At 43.5% G+C, this 25,053-nt stretch overlaps 1 protein-coding gene across 1 annotated transcript; it reads left to right on the top strand.

Moving 5' to 3' along the window:
- Window positions 1-370: 370 nt before the first annotated feature.
- On the top strand, window positions 371-25,053 carry LOC110492401 (dysbindin). The gene is made up of 4 exons (XM_021566689.3): window positions 371-963; window positions 18,151-18,300; window positions 19,151-19,294; window positions 22,549-25,053. Exons 1-4 carry the CDS (start codon window positions 915-917, stop codon window positions 22,809-22,811), a joined length of 606 nt encoding a protein of 201 aa, XP_021422364.3. The 5' UTR covers window positions 371-914; the 3' UTR covers window positions 22,812-25,053.

Genomic DNA, 25,053 nt, shown 5'->3' with positions numbered 1-25,053 from the left:
TCAAACATTTTTTTAATATATTTTTTATACCAAAATGACCATCTTAAAACAATCCCATGTCAGCTTAGCACCCCCACTCACCCCAACGGCTTAGACTCTGAAGAATGAAAGTGTCTTCTTGATTTTATTTTTTTATTTTTTTATTGACATCCACTTAAATTTTCCTTCAAGAGTTGCTGAATATTTTCCTCATATTTACTTTTTGTCAGATACAAAGCTTCTGTTCTTTTCACCCTGTCCCTTAGATAATTACAGATCTATATTTTTATACAGAGTAGGGGTTTTACTTATCCTGGTACGTTCCTCCACATTATGTAAGAAGCACTGCTCCACCTTATCCTATCACATGCTGTCCCCTCTGTGGGTGTCCACTTGGTACAGGCCGCACTGCCTTAACCCACACTCTCTCCCTCTGTTCCTAAGCTGCAGCTCTGCACCGCTCTGCACTACCCTACCAGATTTGAGAGAGAGAGAGCCGCAAGAAAGAGAGAGAGATAAAGAAAAATATAAAGAGAGATAAAGAGAGAGTGTGAGAAAGAGAGAAATATATAAAGAGATAAAGAGAGAGAGAGAGAGAGCTGCTGAAAGAAAGAGTAGCAAAAGAGGACAGAGAGAGGGAACTACAAAGCCAAATCAGGTGAGAGAGTAAAAAAGACAGGACAGACAAGAGGAGAACAGAAGCAGTGTTTTCCAGTGAGGCCTATCTCAATGTTCTTGTTTTTTGAGCATTCTTAACAGATCTAGAGACTAGATGACCAGGCTTTACACACCGCAGTGTCCTGCCCTGGAACTCTGACAGGAGTGGACACACACACACTCATACACGCACTCCCTCTCTCGCACACATACCTGCATACACAGAGGGTAGACGTTCTCCATCACTGTCTGCAACCCCCCCCCCCCTCGATTGGACCATGTCCACGTCCTCGTCTGGATCGACCAACCACAACAAGCGTCAGTCATGTGAGTAACTCACTTTATGTTGCCGGTCTCTACCAGCTCTGAAAGTAATTTAAAGTGGTAGTAGTTATACCTAATAGACTGGAGGGAGTTCATCACAATGGTGCATTTACATTCAATTATGTAAACACCTGTCTACCACTGTCCTGTAAATTCCCCAAACTTACAGTAAGCATATCATTTCTGGCCAATAAGTTAATAATTATGCTTTAATTGTGATCCCAATCATACTGTAAATCAATTTTTTTTTTTTTTTTTTTTAGCATTTTAGGATATTAGGCTTCAGTAGGACAGTCATATTACACTGTAACGGTCTTTGGATAACTTTCCATGTCTAATTAATAGCTGTCTGTCCATCTTTCTGTACTGTAGATTGGTTTAAACTGATACATACTGTACTAAAGAGATGGATACTGAGATTAGTAAGATACATATATATTTAGTATTCCACAATAGGTGTGATTGACACCATGGTCAGTGACAGAAAATGTATTTTTGATACAATCTCCTGACGCTATTGTCACCGCAGCTTCACCGAATCCAAACCTCACCTACCTGGTTTAAGTTGAAGGAGGTACAATTGATGATGACATTGTCAAAGTGTTTGACCAGTAAGGTCCTCTGTGATTGGAAAAATAACAATAAGCAGGGATGTGGTTGACTTTGGTTTGTGTTTGGTTCCTGTTGAACATGTGTGGTCCATCACAGGACCACCATGGTCAGAGTTACAATGAGGTCGTCACATGTGGCCCATGCTGCAGAGAGAGAAAGAGGAGGAAGGAGGGAGAATAGTATTAAAATATACACTACTTGGCTAAAAGTATGTGGACACCGAACATCTCATAAAAAAATAATGGACATTAATATGGAATTGCTTCCCCCTTTGCTGCTATAACAGCCTCCACTCCTCTGGGAAGGCTTTCCACTAGATGTTGGAACATTCCTGCGGGGACTTGCTTCCATTCAGCCATAACAGCATTAGTGAGGTCGAGCACTGATGTTGGGCAATTAGGCCTGGCTTGCAGTCGTCATTCCAATTCCTCCCAAAGGTGTTCGATGGGCTTGAACTCAGAGCTATGTGCAGGCCAGTCAAGTTCTTCCACACCGATCTCGACAAACCATTTCTGTATGGACCTCGCTTTGTGCATGGGGGTATTGTCATGGTGAAACAGGAAAGGGCCTTCCCAAAACTGTTGCCACAATGTTGGAAGCACAGAATCGTCTAGAATGTCATTATATGCTGTAGTGTTAAGATTTATCTTCACCGGAACTAAGGGGCCTAGACCGAACCATGAAAAACAGCCCCAGACCATTAATCCTCCTCCACCAAATTTTACAGTTGGCACTATGCATTGGGGCAGGTAGTGTTCTCCTGGCATCCACCAAACCCAGATTTGTCCGTCCGACTGCCAGATGGAGTCCAATGGCGGCGAGCTTTACACCACTCCAGCCGGCGCTTGGCATTGCGCATGGTGATCTTAGGCTTGTGTGCGACTGCCCAACCATGGAAATCCCTTTCCTAAAGCTCTTGACGAACAGTTATTGTGCTGACATTGCTTCCAGAGGCAGATTGGAACATGTTAATGAGTGTTGCAACCGAGGACAGACGATTTTTATGCGCAATATGCTTCAGCACTCAGCGGTCCCTTTCTGTGAGATTGTGTGGCCTGCCACTTCGCAGCTGAGCCATTGTTGCTCCTAGACGTTTCCACTTCACAATAAGAGCACTTACAGTTGACCAGGGCAGCTCTAGCACGGCAGAAATTTGACGAAGTGACTTGTTGGAAAGGTGGCATCCTATGACGGTGTCACATTGAAAGTCACTGAGCTCTTCAGTACGGGCCATTCTACTGCCAATGTTTGACTATAGAGATTGCATGGCAATGTGTTCAATTTTATACACCTGTCAGCAACGGGTGTGGCTGAAATAGCTGAATCCACTAATTTGAATGGGGTGTCTACATACTTTTGCCCATGTAGTTACAACCCTAGTGTAGATGATTGAATATCTACTTGAAGGAGTTGGTGGTCTGACATCAGCAACAGTCAGTTGAATTAATCCTGTGGTAGATTGTAACAGTCTCTGGTTGGCAAGATGTTCTCAGGTCTCTCACAGTATGGTGTATGGTCATACAGGTGTATGTCTCTCCAAGTCAACACCTTGTCCATACCTCCCTACCTAATATGAGTTGATCTAGCAGGATCTGATAGGTGTGAGAATTTTGTTGAAAACCTATCCATTGTTTTTAGATCTACCATATGTGGCAATGGGTAGAGGGGCACAAGGTTCATATGGAACCAGACAGTACAGTCTGGGCACCTCACTTTAACCCTTCCACAGCCAGTCCACAGCTGAACTACACATCTTAAGATACTCAGACATATTGTCAACCAACCAAACAACATGACAAACAAAATAAGAGTCTTCAGTAGGTCTGTTATTGGCTGCCTTACTGTTATCCACAAGGGGGGTGTCTCAGTTTGGATGTATGTACAGTAGGCTACACACCACAGGAGACTGCTGATGGCTCAAAACAATGTCTGGAACGCAGTGACGGACATTGGAATTGAACGGAATTGATACCATTCCATTTATTCCTTTCCAACGATTACTATGAGCCTGTCTTCCCTAATTAACCAGACACCAGCCGCCTGAGCTACATACATAGTAAGGGGTTAACACTCTAACACCATTATTTCACTAAGCCAGAAAAGGACTGCCTAACAGACTTAGGCTAGACACGCTATAACATACCTCCTCCATCTAAGCTATAGGAAGAGGTGTCTGGTTTAGCTAGCGGCTTAGCATGCTAACACTAATCTGTAGAAGGTGTCAAGTGTAGCCAAATTGGGTAAGCAAGCTAAATCCTCGAAAATAATACTGTTTTGATTGTGTCATGAAGACAGTAGATTAAGTGTGAGTGGATAATGATGTAGTCATTCTGCCAATAGGCCTAAGTGATATAATTTGCAATAAGCTAAATGTTAGCTAACAAAACCTAAGATGTGTTTGAAATGTGCTTGAGTGTTGGGCTGGGAATGGGGGTATGTGTGAGGTTATTTGGCACCAGACCGTTTCATCTCTGGAGGTTTAGCATCTCTATTCTAAGTGTCTGTGAAGGTTATGGAGACCGAGTTAGAGACCTGCTCTGATTGAACTAAATGTGCAGCCTTTGGGAAGGGATGAAGGTCAAACATTTACCCCTCACTGAAGTGCTTTAATGGCTCTGGGAATACAGGCCTACAGGATTAGCCCATGGTCATAGAGTGGACCTCCCTCTTCTGACTAAGGGAGAAGAGAAATGGAAGAATCAGAGAGATGGACAGAGAGATTAGCTAGAAGGAAGATGGATAACCGATCTTATCCAGTACTCTATTACCACTAAGCCTGAATGTATACTGACAGGTCTTCATAGCCCCATGATATATGTGTCTCACATAACAGCTTAGGGCGGGAGGAGGGTGTATTTGAAGTGCCCTAATGGTGATGGTGGTCGGGGGAAAGTTGACCATTATCGCTCTACTCTACTGTATGAGTGTTGTGCTAATGATACGACCGTGTGAAGGAATAGTTAACAGGCTATTGTGGTGCTGCAGTGAGCAATCATGTATCCCTATTCAGACTGCTGAGGGGAGAGGGAGAGAGAGAGAGAGAGAGAGGGATTGGGTCTGTAAATAATGGCAGTAATAATGAGAGATAGGTCAGCCAGAAACTGTAAAGAGGTGGGGTAGACTATCACTGCACCCCCGAGGGGAGAGGATTGGGTGTGAGCCAGAGAATCTCTACTCTCGCTCTCTCTCCTCTCTCTCTCTCTCCCTCTCTTTCTCTTACTCTCTCTCAAACACACACACACACACACACACACACACACACAGTTTGCTACTGCTTGGCCCTCACAAGATATGGTCAGGGAGACAAGCCCAGACCTGGGCACGGGAACACAGAGAGGAACAGAGAGGAAGAAGAAGAGGAAGAGGAAGAGGAAGAGGAACAGAAGAGAAGAGAAGAGAAGAGAAGAGAAGAGAAGAGAAGAGAAAGGTCAGATCACGGATGGGTAACCATGGGGATGAGGGATAATCATGTGGTCCAGCTCCCCCAGTCAGTCTCCACACTCCCCCGGCCCCTTTAACCACTACCTCCCCCCTCATCCCCCTCTCTTCTCTCTCTGCCTCTTCGCCCTCTCCTCTACATGCTGGGGAGAAATTCTTGGAGAGATTAATCTGCTACACAGGAAAATGGAGAGGAAAATGGATCATCTCTAAAGGAAACCTATTAGCTTTTTGACCCGCAGAGTTCGTGCAGCAAATCAGTCTTTCATTGTGTAGCTCGCCTCAGGGTTTTTGGTTGTACTTGGTCCTATTCTGTTCTACTTGGTCCTATTCAGTTCTACTTGGTCCTATTCAGTTCTACTTTGTCCTATTCAGTTCTACTTGGTCCTATTCAGTTCTACTTGGTCCTATTCAGTTTCACTTGGTTCTTTATGTTAAATAGATTATCTTCTGTAATGAAATAACGATAAATACACTCAGTGTACAAAACATTGCGGATACCTGCTCTTTCCATGACATAAACTGACCAGGTGAATTCAGATGAAAGCTATGATTCCTTATTGATGTCACCTTTTAAATCCACTTCAGTCAGTATAGATGAAGGGGAGGAGAGAATTGAGACATGGATTGTGTATTTTTTTTCCATTTAGAGGGTGAATGAGCAAGATAAAATATTTAAGTGCCTTTGAACAGGAACAGTTTCCAGTGTGTATTAAGAATGGTCCACCACCCAAAGGACAGCCAGCCAACTTGACTTATCTGTGGGAAGCATTGGAGTCAACATGGGCCAGCGTCCCTGTGGAAAGCTTTTGATACCTGTTTTGTACACTCAGTGTATATAACATTGTAAAACTGTAAATATAAAAAATTACTGACTTTCTAGTCTTCTTTTGGTTGACCTCGATATACACAATGGCATTAAAATACATGAAATCATGTGTTTGCCTGAGTGCTATTGGGGTAAACACTCAAACACAGCTCACAGCTGAAAGCCTTTACAATGAAGGACAAAAACATCAGACATAAAGTACACTAAGGCACAGACACTTGGGTTGCGTAACATCACTGTCACTTTTATTTTACTGACATGCACGCACGCACACACACACACACACACACACACACACACACACACAGCATGTGTATGGGTCCACCACCCAAAGGACATCCAATCAACTTGACTTAACTGTGGGAAGCATTGGAGTCAGCATGGGCCAGCATCCCTGTGGAAGGCTTTCAACAGCTTGTAGAGTCCATGCCCCTACTCAATATTAGGAATCTGTTCTTAATATTTTGTACACTCAGTGAGTATAACATTGAATAAGAATTTGTTCTTAACTGACTTGCCTAGTTAAATAAAGGTAAAACAAAAAAAATGGGTCTAAAAAATGGATCACTGTAAAACCTAGAGGGCTTGTCTATCTATGCATTATGTCAGTGACAGAGGGCTCGTCTATGCATTATGTCAGTGACAGAGGGCTTGTCTATGCATTATGTCAGTGACAGAGGGCTTGTCTATGCATTATGTCAGTGACGGAGGGCTTGTCTATGCATTATGTCAGTGACAGAGGGCTCGTCTATGCATTATGTCAGTGACAGAGGGCTTGTCTATGCATTATGTCAGTGACGGAGGGCTTGTCTATGCATTATGTCAGTGACAGAGGGCTTGTCTATGCATTATGTCAGTGACGGAGGGCTTGTCTATGCATTATGTCAGTGACGGAGGGCTTGTCTATGCATTATGTCAGTGACGGAGGGCTTGTCTATGCATTATGTCAGTGACGGAGGGCTTCTCTATGCATTATGTCAACGACGGAGGGCTTGTCTATGCATTATGTCAGTGACGGAGGGCTTGTCTATGCATTATGTCAGTGACGGAGGGCTTGTCTATGCATTATGTCAACGACGGAGGGCTTGTCTATGCATTATGTCAGTGACGGAGGGCTTTAAGGTAATTATGGACCAGTATGGGGTGAGACAGAAGGACAGAGGACTGGAGGTGGCAGAGGTCTTGGTATGGATCAGAAGTATTGTGGAATGGCGGAGAGTAACTCATTGGATCAAATCAATGCCAGCTCTGCGGATGGCTTAAGTTGGGGTAATGGCCTACTACTCTTGTCATGTATTGTCATGTTGTGTGTTTCTGTCCTTTCCCTTCACCCTGTCTCCCTCTGCTGGTCGTTGTTAGGTTACCTTTTCTCCCCCTCTTTCCCCCAGCTGTGCCTTGTCTCCTCCTAACTACCTCGTCACCCCTTTTCCCACCTGTTCCCTTTTTCCCTCTGATTAGTCCTCTATATCTCTCTCTGTTTTTGTTCCTGTCCTTGTCGGATTCTTGTTTGTGTTTCTCATGCCTGAACCAGACTATCGTCGTGTTTGCTGCAACCTTGTCCTGTCCTGTCGGAATCTGCCTGTCCATCTGAGCCTACATGTGTTTCGTCATTAAAGAAACTCTGTTTTGTTAATTCGCTTTTGGGTCCTCATTCACGCACCTGACAACTCTGGCCTGTACAAGCAGTTGAGGCGTTCTGTGATGTTATGTCTCCAAAGTCGTATCATAGGATGATGAGAGCTTGAAACGGAGTCACAATAGCTTGTCTGGAGAGGAGGCTAACACAGAAAAGTGTCTTTGACATGCTCTAGTCACTGAACAGGTCCTTGTCTGGAGAGGATGCTAACACAGAAAAGTGTCTTTTTGACATGCTCTAGTCACTGAACAGGTCCTTGCCAGTATGTGTTGGTCATACATTGGTCTGTGGAAAGAGAAAGAGCAGGAGAGGTGGGAGAGACAGAGAGGGGGAAGACAGAGAGAGGGAGATAGAGAGAGAGGGGGAAGACAGAGAGAGGGAGAGAGAGATGGAGGGAGAGAAAGAGAGAGGGGGGAGAGAGATGGAGGGAGGGAGAGAAAGAGAGAGGGGGAAGAGAGAGAGGGAGAGAGAGGGGGAAGACAGAGAGAGGGAGATAGAGAGAGAGGGGGAAGACAGAGAGAGGGAGAGAGAGATGGAGGGAGAGAAAGAGAGAGGGGGGAGAGAGATGGAGGGAGGGAGAGAAAGAGAGAGGGGGAAGAGAGAGAGGGAGAGAGAGGGGGAAGACAGAGAGAGGGAGAGAAAGAGAGAGAGCTCTGCTATCAGACTGCTGATCTGCTGCTGGCTATTGTTTTGCCATCAGAGCCAGAACTACGTTAAGACTGCTGGCCTTGCTGCTAGTGACATTAATCTATGTTGCTGTGGTCTTAGACGTTACTATTTTATGACCAGTAATGTCATACAAAATCTAATCACATCAAATTGTATTGGTCACATACACATGGTTAGCAGGTATTAATGTGAGTGTAGTGAAATGCTTGTGCTTCTAGTTCCGACAATGCAGTAATATCGATCAAGTAATTTACAAATTCACAACGACTACCTTATACACACAATGTAAAGGGATGAATAACAATATGTACATATAAATATATGGATGAGCGATGGCCGTGCGACATAGGTGAGATGCAGTGTTATAGAATACAGTATATACAGTGGGGCAAAAAAGCATTTAGTCAGCCACCAATTGTGCAAGTTCTCCCACTTAAAAAGATGAGAGAGGCCTGTAATTTTCGTCATAGGTACACTTCAACTATGACAGACAAAATGAGGAAAAGAAATCCAGAAAATCACATTGTAGGATTTTTTATGAATTTATTTGCAAATTATGGTGGAAAATAAGTATTTGGTCAATAACAAAAGTTTATCTGAATACTTTGTTATATACCCTTTGTTGGCAAGGACAGAGGTCAAACATTTTCTGTAAGTCTTCACAAAGCTTTCACACACTGTTGCTGGTATTTTGGCCCATTCCTCCATGCAGATCTCCTCTAGAGCAGTGATGTTTTGGGGCTGTTGCTGGGAAACACAGACTTTCAACTCCCTCCAAAGATTTTCTATGGGGTTGAGATCTGGAGACTGGCTAGGCCACTCCAGGACCTTGAAATGCTTCTTACGAAGCCACTCCTTTGTTGCCCGGGCGGTGTGTTTGGGATCATTGTCATGCTGAAAGACCCAGCCACGTTTCATCTTCAATGCCCTTGCTGATGGAAGGAGGTTTTCACTCAAAATCACACGATACATGGCCCCATTCATTCTTTCCTTTACACGGATCAGTCGTCCTGGTCCCTTTGCAGAAAAACAGCCCCAAAGCATGATGTTTCCACCCCCATGCTTCACAGTAGGTATGGTGTTCTTTGGATGCAACTCAGCATTCTTTGTCCTCCAAACACGGCGAGTTGAGTTTTTACCAAAAAGTTATATTTTGGTTTCATCTGACCATCTGTAAGCTGCTCTGACAGCTGGTGCTTAAAGCTAGTGAGGGAGATGTGAGTCCCCAGCATCAGAGACTTTTGCAATTCGTTCCAGTCATGGGCAGCAGAGAACTGGAAGGAAAGACGACCAAAGGAGGAATTGGCTTTGGGGGTGACCAGTGAGATATACCTGCTGGAGCGCGTGCTACGAGTGGGTGCTGCTATGGTGACCAGTGAGCTGAGATAAGGCGGGGCTTTACCAAGCAGAGACTTGTAGATAACCTGTAGCCAGTGGGTTTGGCGACGAGTATGAAGCGAGGGCCAGCCAACGAGAGCGTACAGGTCGCAATGGTGGGTAGTGTATGGGGCTTTGTTGACAAAACAGATGGCACTGTGATAGACTGCATCCAGTTTGTTGAGTAGAGTGTTGGAGGCTATTCTATAGAGAACATCACTGAAGTCGAGGATCGGTAGGATGGTCAGTTTTACGAGGGTATGTTTGGCAGCATGAGTGAAGGATGCTTTGTTGGGATATAGGAAGCCGATTCTAGATTTAATTTTGGATTGGAGATGCTTAATGTGAGTCTGGAAGGAGAGTTTACAGTCTAACCAGACACCCAGGTATTTGTAGTTGTCCACGTATTCTAAGTCAGAGCCGTCCAGAGTAGTGATGCTGGATGGGCGAGCAGGTGGGGGCAGTGATCAATTGAATAGCATGAATTTAGTTTTACTTGCGTTTAAGATCAGTTGGAGGCCACAGAAGGAGAGTTGTGTGGCATTGAAGCTCGTCTGGAGGTTAGTTAACACAGTGCATACAGGGGCCAGAAGTATACAGAATGGTGTCGTCTGCGTAGAGGTGGATCAGAGAATCACCAGCAGCAAGAGCAACATCATTGATGTATACAGGAAAGAGAGTCGGCCCGAGAATTGAACCCTGTGGCACACTCATAGAGACTGTCAGAGGTCCGGATAACAGGCCCTCCGATTTGACACACTCAAATCAAATTTTATTTGTCACATACACATGGTTAGCAGATGTTAATGCGAGTGTAGCGAAATGCTTGTGCTTCTAGTTCCGACAATGCAGTAATAACCAACAAGTAATCTAACTAACAATTCCAAAACTACTGTCTTGTACACAGTGTAAGGGGATAAAGAATATGTACATAAGGATATATGAATGAGTGATGGTACAGAGCAGCATAGGCAAGATACAGTAGATGGTATCGAGTACAGTATATACATATGAGATGAGTATGTAAACAAAGTGGCATAGTTAAAGTGGCTAGTGATACATGTATTACATAAGGATACAGTCGATGATATAGAGTACAGTATATACGTATGCATATGAGATGAATAATGTAGGGTAAGTAACATTATATAAGGTAGCATTGTTTAAAGTGGCTAGTGATATATTTACATCATTTCCCATCAATTCCCATTATTAAAGTGGCTGGAGTTGAGTCAGTGTCAGTGTGTTGGCAGCAGCCACTCAATGTTAGTGGTGGCTGTTTAACAGTCTGATGGCCTTGAGATAGAAGCTGTTTTTCAGTCTCTCGGTCCCAGCTTTGATGCACCTGTACTGACCTCGCCTTCTGGATGATAGCGGGGTGAACAGGCAGTGGCTCGGGTGGTTGATGTCCTTGATGATCTTTATGGCCTTCCTGTGACATCGGGTGGTGTAGGTGTCCTGGAGGGCAGGTAGTTTGCCCCCGGTGATGCGTTGTGCAGACCTCACCACCCTCTGGAGAGCCTTACGGTTGAGGGCTGAGCAGTTGCCGTACCAGGCGGTGATACAGCCCGCCAGGATGCTCTCGATTGTGCATCTGTAGAAGTTTGTGAGTGCTTTTGGTGACAAGCCAAATTTCTTCAGCCTCCTGAGGTTGAAGAGGCGCTGCTGCGCCTTCTTCACAATGCTGTCTGTGTGAGTGGACCAATTCAGTTTGTTTGTGATGTGTATGCCGAGGAACTTAAAACTTGCTACCCTCTCCACTACTGTTCCATCGATGTGGATAGGGGGGTGTTCCCTCTGCTGTTTCCTGATGTATACAGAAAAGAGAGTCGGCCCGAGAATTGAACCCTGTGGCACACTCATAGAGACTGTCAGAGGTCCGGATAACAGGCCCTCCGATTTGACACACTGAACTCAACCAGGCGAGGCAATCATTTGAGAAACCAAGGCTGTCGAGTCTGCCAATAAGAATGTTGTGATTGACAGAGTTGAAAGCCTTGGCCAGGCCGATAAATACGGCTGCACAGTAATGTCTCTTATCGATGGTGGTTATGATGTCGTTAGAACCTTGAGCGTGGCTGAGGTGCACCCATGACAAGCTCTGAAACCAGATTGCATAGCGGAGAAGGTATGGTGGAATTCAAAATGGTCAGTAATCTGTTTGTTAACTTGGCTTTCGAAGACCTTAGAAACAGACAAACTAGACACACAACATAGAATGCCCACTCAGATCACACCCTGACCAAACAAAACATAGAAACATACAAAGCAAACTATGGTCAGGGTGTAACACTGTCAGAGCAGCTCACAGATTACTGCACCTGTACATAGCCCATCTATAATTTAGCCCAAACAACTACCTACTACCTGCCTGTTGAACACACATCCTCAGCCTTTGCCACCTTCTATAGGAATTTAACGACTGCATAGATCTATGTTTTGGATGACTGGCTGCGAATGTTTATTGAATTGTTTTATTTCTGCCTTTTCTATTCCAGACATTCTGGAAGTCACTAAAGCATCACATGTATGTAAATTTAGTCTTTCACTTTTCAATGATTTAGCACAGACTTTGCACATTCTTCCTGTCATGTATTGTCATATTATGTCTTGTTCCTGTTCTTTCTCTTCACTCCGTCTCCCTCTGCTGGTCGTATTAGGTTACCTTCTCTTCCCCTCCTTCCCCCAGCTGCTCCTCATCTTCTCTAACTACCTCGTTCACCCTTTTCCCACCTGTTCCCTTTTTTCCCTCTGATTAGGTCTCTATTTCTCTCTCTGTTCCTGCTTCTGTCTTTGTCAGATTCTCGTTTGAGTTTCTCATGCCAGAACCAAACTATCGTCTCGTTTGCTTCAACCTTGTCCTGTCCTGTCGGAATCTGCCTGTTCATCTGAGGCTACGTGTGATCAGGTACCTCTGTCCTCTACAACCCAGCTATTCTCCTCTGCTGCTAGAAGGGGACTCTAACCCAGCTATTCTCCTCTGCTGCTAGAAGGGGAACTCTTCTGTGATATTCAGAAGGACTTTATGTTTCATTTGTCGCCCTCTCTGCGGGTTGTTTATTTTGCCATCATATACATTTGAAGAGGATCTATGTCTTACCTGTGTTTTGACATTAAAGGACTCTGTTTTTGTTGAACCGCTTTTGGGTCCTCACTCACGTGCATAACACTTCCACTGCAAATCTACCGTTCAAGTGTTTTACTTGCTATATTGTATTTACTTCGCCACCATGGCCTTTTTTTGCCTTTACCTCCCTTATCTCACCTCATTTGCTCACATTGTATATAGACTTATTTTTCTACTGTATTATTGACTGTATGTTTGTTTTACTCCAAGTGTAACTCTGTGTTTGTTGTATCTGTCGAACTGCTTTGCTTTATCTTGGCCAGGTCGCAATTGTAAATGAGAACTTGTTCTCAACTTGCCTACCTGGTTAAATAAAGGTGAGAAAAAAAATGTAGGGTGGAGGTGATATGACCCTTACTAGTCTCTCAAAGCACTTCATGATGACAGAAGTGACTGCAACGAGGTGATAGTCATTTAGTTCAGCTACTTTAGCTTTCTTGGGAACAGGAACAATGGTGGCCATCTTGACCCATGTGGGGACAGCAGACTGGGATAGGGATTGAATATGTCCAGAAATACACTTATAGATACTGTGTGATGGGTACAGACTATATGGATTTACATGTATCATGTCTATGCAACAGCTACTGTAACTGAGTGTTTAACTATGTGTTAGTCACAGACCACCCACTGACAGAACTCTGGCCTGGCTGCAGTATTCTGACCTCACCATCTGGTCTCTGCAGATTAAGAAAAACATGTAACCATGAAAATGCATTCATTTAATAAGTACAGTTTGTGGGATAAAAGTAATAACATGACACAATCACCAAAATAGAATGGGAACCTCCATTAAATGCATATTTGGTTTATGTGAGCACCCAAACTCAACAGTCAACAGAAGCACTTACCCAGTGGAAATGTTGAGTGCTCTGAAGAAAAGCCACTGGGACTTATGTGTTCTTTTGTCGCATTATTGTATAACCATGCATTGGCTTATTATTTTGGACCGTTGCATAAGACAGTGTGTCAGAGGTGCATGGCATATATCAGGACACAGATGCAGCAGGGGTCTCACAGTCACATTCAAGCCCAATTGATGGTAATATTACTCACTGTTGTCCCCATTGGCCGGTTTTGAAGGCATTTCCCGACGTCCTCAGGACATGGAAAGACGTACAATTTCAACGTCAAAATATACTTTATGACACTGTCATGAAGCATTATGACCGTCATGTGTCACTTTACTTAGGCTAAGAAAAAGCACTTCATGACATTGTCAAGAAGCATTATGGCCATCATAATCATATAAGCCAGATAGGCCTATCACGTACATGCCATTATGTCAGTCATCAGTCAAAAAGAGGGTGTCTTCTCCTGTTCCTGAAATCTGCTCCGGCATTTATCCCAGTCATCAGCAACAGAGCATTGGGGTAGGTGCATGTCTGACATCAATGTGTGAGCAATAACAATGATAATTAACAACATAAACAGACTGTTGACAAGTAAGCTATGGTGTAATGGAATGTTTTGCCTTGTGTGATAGGTTTTGTGGGTTTTTACACTATAGTGTTGTTGTCACAACCAGCCATAAACTAACGCAATATATGTCACAACAGGTTTAAATATATGTGTCATGACAGAGTTATGATCATATTATAACAGGTTATGACCGTGTCATAACGTGTTATGACGCTGGATGTTAACTAAAGTGTTACCAAACTTACATACTTTACATCAGTTTCCCAAATACTTCTACATGGCTGATGAGTCTTGACATATACATAATCACAAATGGCAAGTTGAACAATGAACTCCCATACTCAGTGTCTGTCTGTCTCATTGCCCTTGACTGAACTGGCCCTGAACGTCAAGCCCAGTCTTTGAAGTTGCCCACTTAGAGATGAATGGAGAATGCATCATTATTATACCACGCTCATTATACAATGATCACTCATTACATTAGATTCAGATGCCTCTGATTAGTGAGTATCTATCTGTGGAACCTTGTCTGAGCCAGCCTACTTACAGAAATTATGAGGGTACGTTTAGATGATATTCCAGTTAATTTAATAATTCTACATGTTGAAACATCATTAGTGGACTAAGACAGATGCAGGGAGTGGGATAGAAAAAGTTTCTGTGTGTGTGTGTGTGTGTGTGTGTGTGTGTGTGTGTGTGTGTGTGTGTGTGTGTGTGTGTGTGTGTGTGTGTGTGTGTGTGTGTGTAGCGTGCATGTGCACACCCGTGTGTGTTTCTGCTTGCCTATATGTGTGGGACCTCTTTGACAGATCCGTGGGTTCGGTGGCTAAGGGCGCTGTAGTTTACATAAGCTGTACAGTCAAGTCATCATCAACCGTCTCTTAGCTCTTAGTTGCCGTGGTATTCTTGTGTGACTCTCTTATTAGAGCGACCCCCCCCCCCACCCTCGGTTTGTGGGTGTCTCCAACCCCGTGCCCTTCTGCATAGGGCACAATCCAGGCTGCATGGCACGAGACACACATAACGCTCAGCCTGCCTCCTAAAGCAGAGAGACCTCACAGAAATGGTTAAATACAGCAAAAATTCTCAACCTCTTTTTTTATTAAATATCCAGGCTGAATGCATATTTTCTCCATGGTAATATCCCCTATATCAACAGATGGTCTAACAAACTGGAGTCAGAAAAGGTCTCTGCCTCCAACAAATGAGCGAATTACAGGCTTCTAGAAGGAATGAGTGACAACTTACTAACTTCAGTATCAGGAGTATTGATTGATGACACTTGTGATTGACAGCGTGAAAACAGACCATATAAGAACTCTGAAGAAGGATGGCCACTCAGATGGCAGAAGTTAATGTTTAAATGTTTAGCTGAATCCTCAGCCAAGTCCCATGTCAGGTCATTTGCATGCACACACACATGCAGTCATGCACACACACACAGTCACACACACAAGATCACACACATGCACACGCAGTCACACACAAACACACAAGCAGTCATCCACACACGCACAAGGTCACACACACACAGTCACACACACAGGGGGTGACATGAGTCACAGTGTCAGCTCATTAAGCCCAGTGGGAGTGTGACTGGAGTGTGCTGAGGAGGACATAACACAGTTATACAACCCCAGCTGGTTAGCCCAGGACAAGACAGGACTGACTGGAGGTGTGCCTGTGGACATGTGTCCTCCCTTTCTCCTGGGAATAGACTGCAATTTGTTACCCACATTTTGGATTTCAGAATGGCTCCCAAGAAATGCATAAATCACATCAAATCAAAATTTGTTTGTCATGTGCACCGAATACAACAGGTGTAGACCTTACAGTGAAATGCTTAGTAACCAATAGTGCGAAAAAAGTTGTGTGTGTGTGTGTGTGTGTGTGTGTGTAGGTAAGTAAAGAAATAAAACAACAGTAAAAAGACATTTGAAAATAGGAGTAACAAGGCTATATACAGACCCCGTTTAGTCAGGCTTATTGAGGTAGTATGTACGTGAACGTATAGTTAAAGTGACTATGCATATAAGATAAAGAGAGAGCAGCAGCAGCGTAAAAGAGGGGTTGGGGGGGCACACAATGCAAATAGTCCGGGTAACCATTTGGTTACCTGTTCATGAGTCTTATGGCTTGGGGGTAAAAACTGTTGAGAAGCCTTTTTGTCCCAGACTTGGCACTCTGGTACCGCTTGCCATGCGGTAGTAGAGACAACAGTCTATGACTGTGGTGACTGGGGTCTTTGACAATTTTTAGGGCCGTCCTCTGGCACCGCCTGGTGTAGAGGTCCTGGATGGCAGGCAGAAGTCTCTGACCTCCTCCCTATAGGCTGTCTCGTCGTTGTCGGTGATCAGGCCTACCACTGTTGTGTCGTCTGCAAACTTAATAATGGTGTTGGAGTCATGCCTGACTCATGCAGTCGTGGGTGAACAGGGAGTACAGGAGGGGACTGAGCACGCACCCCTGGGGAGCTCCAGTGTTGAGGATCAGCGTGGCAGATGTGTTGCTACCTACCTTCACCACCTGGGGGCGGCCCATCAGGAAGTCCAGGATCCAGTTGCAGAGGGAGGTGTTTAGTCCCAGGTCCCTTAGCTTAGTGATGAGCTTTGAGGGTACTATGGTGTTGAACGCTGAGCTGTCGTCAATGAATAGCATTCTCACATAGGTGTTCCTTTTGTCCAGGTGGGAAAGAGCAGTGTGGATATAGAGTTAGAGATTGCATAGAGATTGCAATAGAGATTGCATCATCTGTGGATTTGTTTCTGCGGTATGCAAATTGGAGTGGGTCTAGGGTTTCTGGGATAATGGTGTTGATGTGAGCCATTACCAGCCTTTCAAAGCACTTCATGGCTACGGACGTGAGTGCTAAGGGTCTGTAGTCATTTAGGCAGGTTGCCTTTGTGTTCTTGGGCACAGAGACTATGGTGGACTGCTTGAAACATGTTGGTATTGACACACTCTGACCATTATTTGAGTTGTTTGTTTCTATGTTTTGTTTGGTCAGGGTGTGATATGAGTGGGCATTCTATGTTGCATGTCTAGTTAGTCTGTTTCTATGTGTTTTGGCCTGATATGGTTCTCAATCAGTGGCAGGTGTTTGTCGTTGTCTCTGATTGGGAACCATATTTAGGTAGCCTGTTCTGTATTGTGGTTTGTGGGTTATTGTCTATGTGTAGTTGCCTGTGTCTGCACTTGTTGTCATAGCGTCACGTTCGTTTTGTTGTTTTTGTTTAAGAGTTCTTTGTGTTTTTTCGTCATTAAATAAAATAATGGATTCACACCCGGAGCACAGACGGTAATCCGTCTGGCCCCACAGCCTTGAGTATGTTGACCTGTTTAAAGGTTTAACTCACGTCGGCTACGGAGAGCGTGATCACACAGTTGTCCGGAACAGCTGATGCTCTCATGCATGCCTCAGTGTTGCTTGCCTCGAAGCGAGCATAGAAGTGAGTTAGCTCGTCTGGTAGGCTCTTGTCCCTTTGTAGTCTGTAATAGTTTGCAAGCCCTGCCACATCCGACGAGCGTCGGAGCCGGTGTAGTATGATTCAATCTTAGCTTTGCCTTTTTGATGGTTAGTCGCAGAGCATAGCAGGATTTCTTGTAAGCTTCCGGGTTAGAGTCCCCCACCTTGTAAGCGGCAGCTCTACCCTTTAGCTCAGTGCGAATGTTGCCTGTAATCCATGGCTTCTGGTTGGGGTATGTGCGTACAGTCACTGTGGGGACGACGTCCTCAATGCACTTATTGATAAAGCCAGTGACTGATGTGGTGTATTTCTCAATATCATCGGAAGAATCCCGGAACATGTTCCAGTCTGTGATAGCACATGTTTTATTACATGTTCAAAGAAATGCATTGTTATTGGTCTCCTCATCCTGAGTATATCCCACATGTTTTAAATGGGTTTTCTCAAACTGATATCTATGCAATCCAATACATTCAGGTAGTCCCAAGCTGAAAATGTTGATGTTTTACCGCCCTCTGTTGGCCTGACAATGTAAACCTCAACCTATACAACACATACCTGTTGAGGATTTTGATTGACATTTGGGTTGTATGTGTTATGTTTTGATTGCTAGTGGAGACAGACAACTCTCAGATTGTGTTGGACAATGACTCAGCCCAGCATCTGAAGCTGAGGGAGAGACAGCGCTTCTTTGAGGAGGTGTATCAGCACGATATGGACATCCTCCTGTCCTCGGCTCACCTGCACATTGACAGCAGGAAACGTGAGAGATGCTCAATACGCACACCTACACACACACACCTACACACCTACACCCGCACCCGCACACTCACAACCATACACACACACCCCCCACATACAGTCTTGTACAGCTAAGCTTGTGGGGACACACAATTCAATCCCATTCAAAATCCTATTTTCCATAACACCTAACCCTAACCCAAAAACCTAACCTTAACCATAAACCAAACCCTAGTTCCTAACCCTAACCCTAACCCAAAAACCTAACCTTAACCATAAACCAAACCCTAGTTCCTAACCCTAACCCTAACCCAAAAACCTAACCTTAACCATAAACCAAACCCTAGTTCCTAACCCTAACCCTAACCCAAAAACCTAACCTTAACCATAAACCAAACCCTAGTTCCTAACCCTAACCCTAACCCAAAAACCTAACCTTAACCATAAACCAAACCCTAGTTCCTAACCCTAACCCTAACCCAAAAACCTAACCTTAACCATAAACCAAACCCTAGTTCCTAACCCTAACCCAAAAACCTAACCTTAACCATAAACCAAACCCTAGTTCCTAACCCTAACCCTAACCCAAAAACCTAACCTTAACCATAAACCAAACCCTAGTTCCTAACCCTAACCCTAATTATAACCTTAACCCTAAACCCCTTAGAAATAGCATTTGACCTTGTGGGGACCAACAAACCAGAAGTCCCCACAAGAACAGTTAAACACGTACACAAAGGATAAGCCTCTATTATGTAATCTATGGACTTATTAGAACGCACATGACAGTCCAAATAAACAGCACATAATTGATTTAATGATAAGTAGTAAATATACAGCCAGTATCTGAGTGTGATGTGTTGTCCATACAGCTCCCATGGGCAGTATCTCCTCTATGGAGGTGAACGTGGACATGCTGGAGCAGATGGACCTCATGGACATCTCTGACCAGGAAGCTCTGGATGTGTTCCTCAACTCTGGGGCCAACAACAGCCCACTGGCCTCCCCTTTACCAGGTAATTATGCCACCTTCCTAGCCCCATAAATAACATATTTACCAGGTGTGCTTTTTGGGGAGGGGACCCATACTAATTGGTCACTTCGTTTCTTAAAATAAGGTTTAAATGTGGAGAGATTTTCTTTCTAGAGTGGAATGTACAATTAGCCATTCTAGAGTGGAAATCAGGTCATTATAAAAAAAGGAACAAAAGCAGTGTGACTTTATACTTAGAATTTGAGGTCAGGATCGAGGACATTTTGGGTTGAAAAAAATACCATATTTTTCATCAAGCTGTTAGTAATTTCCCTGCGCTCACTATAACATTGCAGCACCAATGTGCATTGTTTACGTCTGGCATCAGCAAGCCCTAAGTTACGCCATAGTCGAGAGCTAGCTAGTAGCTAGCTAACAAGCTCATGTATGCACAATAACAGCACAATTAAAAACACAGTCTTACCCTTTTGAAATGAATAACTCCATTGTGAAACATGCTAGCTATAGTATGCTTAGCTAACTTGAAAATGTCTATGTATTCTTCTCTGAATTAAAAATCCCTCTCCCTATATTGATCTTCTGAATCAAGCATGTGGGCTACAGCATGTGAGATTATTCAATTATTTGTTTGAATGGGAAAGAAAAAATTACTTGCTACTGCAAGAGATCTGATTGGTTACCTGTTCATTCTCCCTGGGTTTGAACTGGAGTCAATGGAGCTGGAGGACAAACTTTGCCCTCCTCCGGTATATGAGGTGCTGTTGAGACTACCTTCCAAAACCTTTTTTTTTGTGACATGCATTTACATTTAAGTCACTTAGTAGAAGTTATTTTACAGAGCGACTTACAGTTAGACGGTTTAAGATATTTAGTATATAAAAAAAGTATACATGTTTTCATGTTTCATGCTTCTTTTAAAAATTGTTTAAAAAAATTCAGATAGAGGAGGATGGTCGCACACTTCCTACAATGACCAGTCTCTTCTGAACTAGAATGTAGAACTGTTCTGTACTTGAGTGCAAAGGCCTATCAGTTTCAGTGGTGGTTCCAGTGGTAGTTCTAGTGGTTCTAGTGGTGGTTCTAGTTGTTCTAGTGGTGGCTCTAGTGGTTCCAGTGGTGGTTCTAGTGGTGAATCTAGTGGTTCTAGTGGTTCTAGCGGTAGTTCTAGTGGTGGTTCTAGTGGTTCTAGTGGTGGTTCTCATGGTTCCAGTGGGGATTATAGTGGTTGTTCTAGTGGTTCTAGTGGTAGTTCTAGTGGTTCTAGTGGTGGTTCTAGTTGTAGTTATTCTAGTTCTAGTGGTGGTTCTAGTGGTTCTAGTGGTAGTTCTGGTGGTTCTAGTGGTTCTAGTGATGGTTCTAGTGGTAGTTCTAGTGGTTTTAGTGGTGGTTCCAGTGGTAGTTCTGGTGGTTCTAGTGGTAGTTCTAGTGGTTCTAGTCTTGGTACTAGTGGTGGTTCTAGTAGTTCTGGTGGTGGTTCTAGTGGTTGTTCTAGTGGTTCTAGTGGTAGTTCTAGTAGTTATAGTGGTGATTCTAGTGGTTCTAGTGTTGGTTCTAGTGATAGTTCTAGTGGTAGTTCTGGTGGTTCTGGTGATTGTTCTGGTGGTGGTTGTAGTGGTTGTAGTGGTGGTTCTAGTGCTTCCAGTGGTAGTTCTAGTTGTTGTAGTGGAGGTTCTAGTGGTGATTCTATTGGAGGTTTTAGTGGTGGTCTAGTGGTTCTGGATGGAACCTTATTATCTCTCTGGTAATTCCTGCTCCTGTCATTGTGACCCTACAGGTTTATCAACTCATCCCTGTCCTCTTACAAAACTCTGCTGCTCTACCCTCACCCACAGAGACTTCACAATCTGATTGGTGCAGTATCACATTTAAGATGTGAAACTAAAGATAGAAGTATGACACGAGAGATTGAACCTGCTTTTGTATTATGTGTGTGTGAAATGTCTGCATCACCCAGAAAAGGTTGTTGTGTTTCTCTTTCATGCAAACTGACATATGGAAAATAGGGATTCTGTTTTCAGAAGCAGTTTTATTTACCCTGGCATCAGATCACTGTGGTGAGAGAGAGGGATCAGGGGTATCGAGAGACTCTCAGGGAGGAAATCGGTGCAAACTTTTTGGTTTGTTTTATATATATATCAATAACTCAGTATGAAAGGAACAGCTTTATTTGTTAGACACCATTGACATACTGAAGACAAAGACCTCATTATTTCTCTATTATAGCCAATATTACTGTCATTAACTGGTTTACCCATCACACCCACTAGAAACTCATTACAAACAGTTGAGGAATGTTCATTTGAAAGCATGTGGTTTGCCCCACCTATCATCAAGGGATAGATGGTCACACTTTATTTGCTCTACATCATGCTGTCTGTTGATAAGTAACTGTTGATAAGCAACTGACGATCTGTTGATAAGCAGCTGCTTGCTAAGGTTACCGTTAGGTTAAGGTTTAGATTAAGTGCTAGGGTTAAGGTTAGAGTTAAGGCTAGGGCTAGGGTTAGTAGATAGTGTGGTTAACCGTGGGGTGTTGGGTTGAGCGTGCAGAGATTGACACAGAGACAGGGAGGTTTTAGTCAGCAAAAACAACTTTACTAGGACAGAAAATAAACAGAACAAAGAAAATCACTTTGGTTTGGCGTGGTCCTTCTCCTCTACTTCTCCCCGTTCACCCTCGCGGTGTGCCACAGTCCTCCTTTTATTTGACCTCCACTCCTGGTTGGCACTTTCCCCTAATTACCCGCACTTGGAGCTGTCCATGTCTGGGTGCCCAGCTGCCGTATTCCCAGGAGAGGGAGCCAACGTCGCCTCACGTACCTCCCTCTATTACCATTCCCCGGGGTAGACCTCCTGGGATACCACAATAGTTACTTGAAATGTTACTGATAGTTTGTAGAACATCTACAGATGGACTATCCAAATAAAGTGTTACCATTTTTTCATCAGACTGTTATTGCATTTGATTTAATAATAGAGATGGTATTAACAGAACATAAAACTTCCATCTCAAATGTTATGGCAGTGCGACTGACGACATCCTGTTGTTTACAAAACACTGAGAAAATGGTGAGGTACTGTGAAAGGATGGTAACTGTAAGTGGCATTTCAAATGATCCCAACAAAGACTGTCTGGATTGATACAAATTACTTTCAGTGGTAATTTCAGTATTTTCATATCATTATTTCTGCCTTGAATCTCAGTGTCATGATGTTTGTTCCTTTTCCTATTATTTTCTACTCATGTCTTCTGTCTGCTCCTCTGGCCCACACCAGAGGTAGACGATGAAGAGGAAGATGAGGAAGACGAGAGTAAAGAAGTTGTCTACAGGGAGCGTGTGCCAACTTGCGACATTCGCCGGGGGTCAAAATCTCGCATGTCATCCACCTCTTCCGGTTCCAGTGACACCAGTGGGGGCGGAACCGACACCCATGTGGTCCAATCAGATGATGAGGAGGTGCACGCAGACACCCTGTTGCTGACCTCCGTGCCTCGAACAAAAGATGAAGAGGCAGAGGAAGAAGATGAAGAGAAGTGAGGCCTGTCCGCTCCGTTGTCATAGAGACACAAGCCACTTGCTGTTCTGACTGTTGTCAATGACAACAAGGAGATGGTAAACAGACTAACTCAGAGATCCATACATATACAGTACCATCACTTCCTCTTTACATGTTACTGACGCCCCTGGAATTACTTGTGGGAAACCCCTAGCATGGACAACCCTTATTATTCTTTGGTGTGTTGTTATGGGTCAACCCACTGGGCACAGACACCATTTAAACGTCAAATGTTTATTTACATTTGGTTGAAATGTCAACTAATGTGAATTCAACATGAAATAAACAAAAACTATCACCATGTCATGTGATTTAGGTTAACAGTTGGGTGAAAGAAAGACTAAATTCCCTCACGTTGAAGACTTTTTGCAAATCGAATCAGTTTTCCACATTTGATTCATTGTCATCAGATTGCATTTTTTGGTTGAAATTACGTGGAAACAACATTGATGCAACCAGTTTTTGCCCAGTGGGAATTGATTCTCTGCGTAACTATGAAACTACTTATTGATGACTCCTCATTGTTTCTACTTAGCACTATTATAAGGAACACTCAGTTTTCACTGTTTTTTCTTCTGTTGCTTCAGAGCAATATACGTGTATTGTGTTCAACCATTATCAAGGTGCCAATATTGTGTTCTCCATATTTATCACACACAGAACATCATTGTTTGAGGGAGGAATGTCCAGATAGATGTCTGTCTCACATAAGAACCTGTGAACAACTACTTTAGTGAGACTAAATTCTAGATCCAATCCTATCCATTCATTAATGCTGCTATATAAACACTGAATTCTAACATGACTCTTTGCTGCATGATTTGGAACAGTTAGTAGGGGAAGTCTCAAGCGTTTTGGTTTCATTTGTTCTCAGTCAAGGTATTTACCTCCCTTTATGTGACCGTTGACAGAGGATCCAACATGTAGTAACATAACACAGTCAACACACACACACACGCACTAGTCTACATTAGCATACTGGATTCTCTTCTTTGGTTTCTGCTATTGCTATTCCCTCCAGCTCAGGACACCTTGACCACGGCCATTTCAAATATTTAAGTCAGTTATCTACAGTAGCTACATACATTTGTTTTACTTATAAGTTAATGACATGTACCCATTGATTCTTGAAGAACTTATAAACGCCTCATGAGCTTAGCTCAACTGTCGTACCCCATCAGAGCCCAAAATGTAAGCTTGTTTTACTTTGTAAACAAAGTAAATGTAAACAATTTCTCCAGCCCCATACCTCAGCTTGCCCCTTTAAGAGGGTCAGAAAGATTTAAGAGTGGTATTTAGAAGTACAATCATCCCTGTGTGGCATTCCCCTATGTCAGAATGAGTTAAGGCAATGTCTCACCAGAACATCACCTTGGTATTGGTAAAGGCCTTGGTCTCATTCAGACAATACCAGCCAGTTACAGGAAATTCACGACACTAGCTACTAGACTAGGGAGGCGTAACCTTACCCAGACTTTTGTTTCTGCTTGGTTGGAGCAAAATCCTGCACCCACACCTGCCATCACAAGGTAAGATTTCCCACTGTTTTAATTCAGTACATACTGATGTTTTAACTGTAAAAGAAAAGTAGAGAGCAGGAGTGAGCCACACAGTCCCCAGCCTCATGTTGTCTGGTTATACTCATCTCATCTGAGTACCATGAAATGCATGCCACATTGTAAATGTACTGTATGTTCTGTACAGTTCTGATCATCTGCTATGAGGTGTATCATTTCCAGTGTTTTTCCTGGCACTTGAGATAAAATTGTATGCATGAAGCAAGTCTTGTGAGGACAAACAGGGCGTCTTTCCTCCCTGTAGCCTCCTATTGAGCTGAATGTTGAGGGTTGGATATGTAGACACTGTAGAAACTTGGCACACAAAGCGGTTTATGCCAGTTTTTTGGGTGTTAGAGTATATCAACAAGCTGGAATGGTTTGTGTGTATGTGGGTGGGGGGGGGGGGGTGTGTGCCTGGGTGTGTGTGTGGGTGTGCGCATGCATGCGTGTGTTCATTGCAAGAGAACAGTAGAGAGCAGCCTCATGTTGTCTGGTTGTACTCCTCTCACCATGAAAGTGACTGTGTTTGTGAGTGTACATGTGCTTTCTGGTTTTATAATGGTCCTTTTTTGACAGTGGAAAACATGGTTGTGTGTATAAGTTCCCTCTCTCTATGAGCTCCCAATCAAGATAAGGAATAAAATGAATACAATTGCCAAACAAA

This window comes from Oncorhynchus mykiss, chromosome 16 (genome assembly GCF_057628025.1).
Source record: "Oncorhynchus mykiss isolate SJ-2025 chromosome 16, ASM5762802v1, whole genome shotgun sequence".
NCBI lineage: Eukaryota > Metazoa > Chordata > Actinopteri > Salmoniformes > Salmonidae > Oncorhynchus > Oncorhynchus mykiss.
Note: the sequence above shows the minus strand (reverse complement) of the source record. Positions and strands in the feature narration are given on the sequence as shown.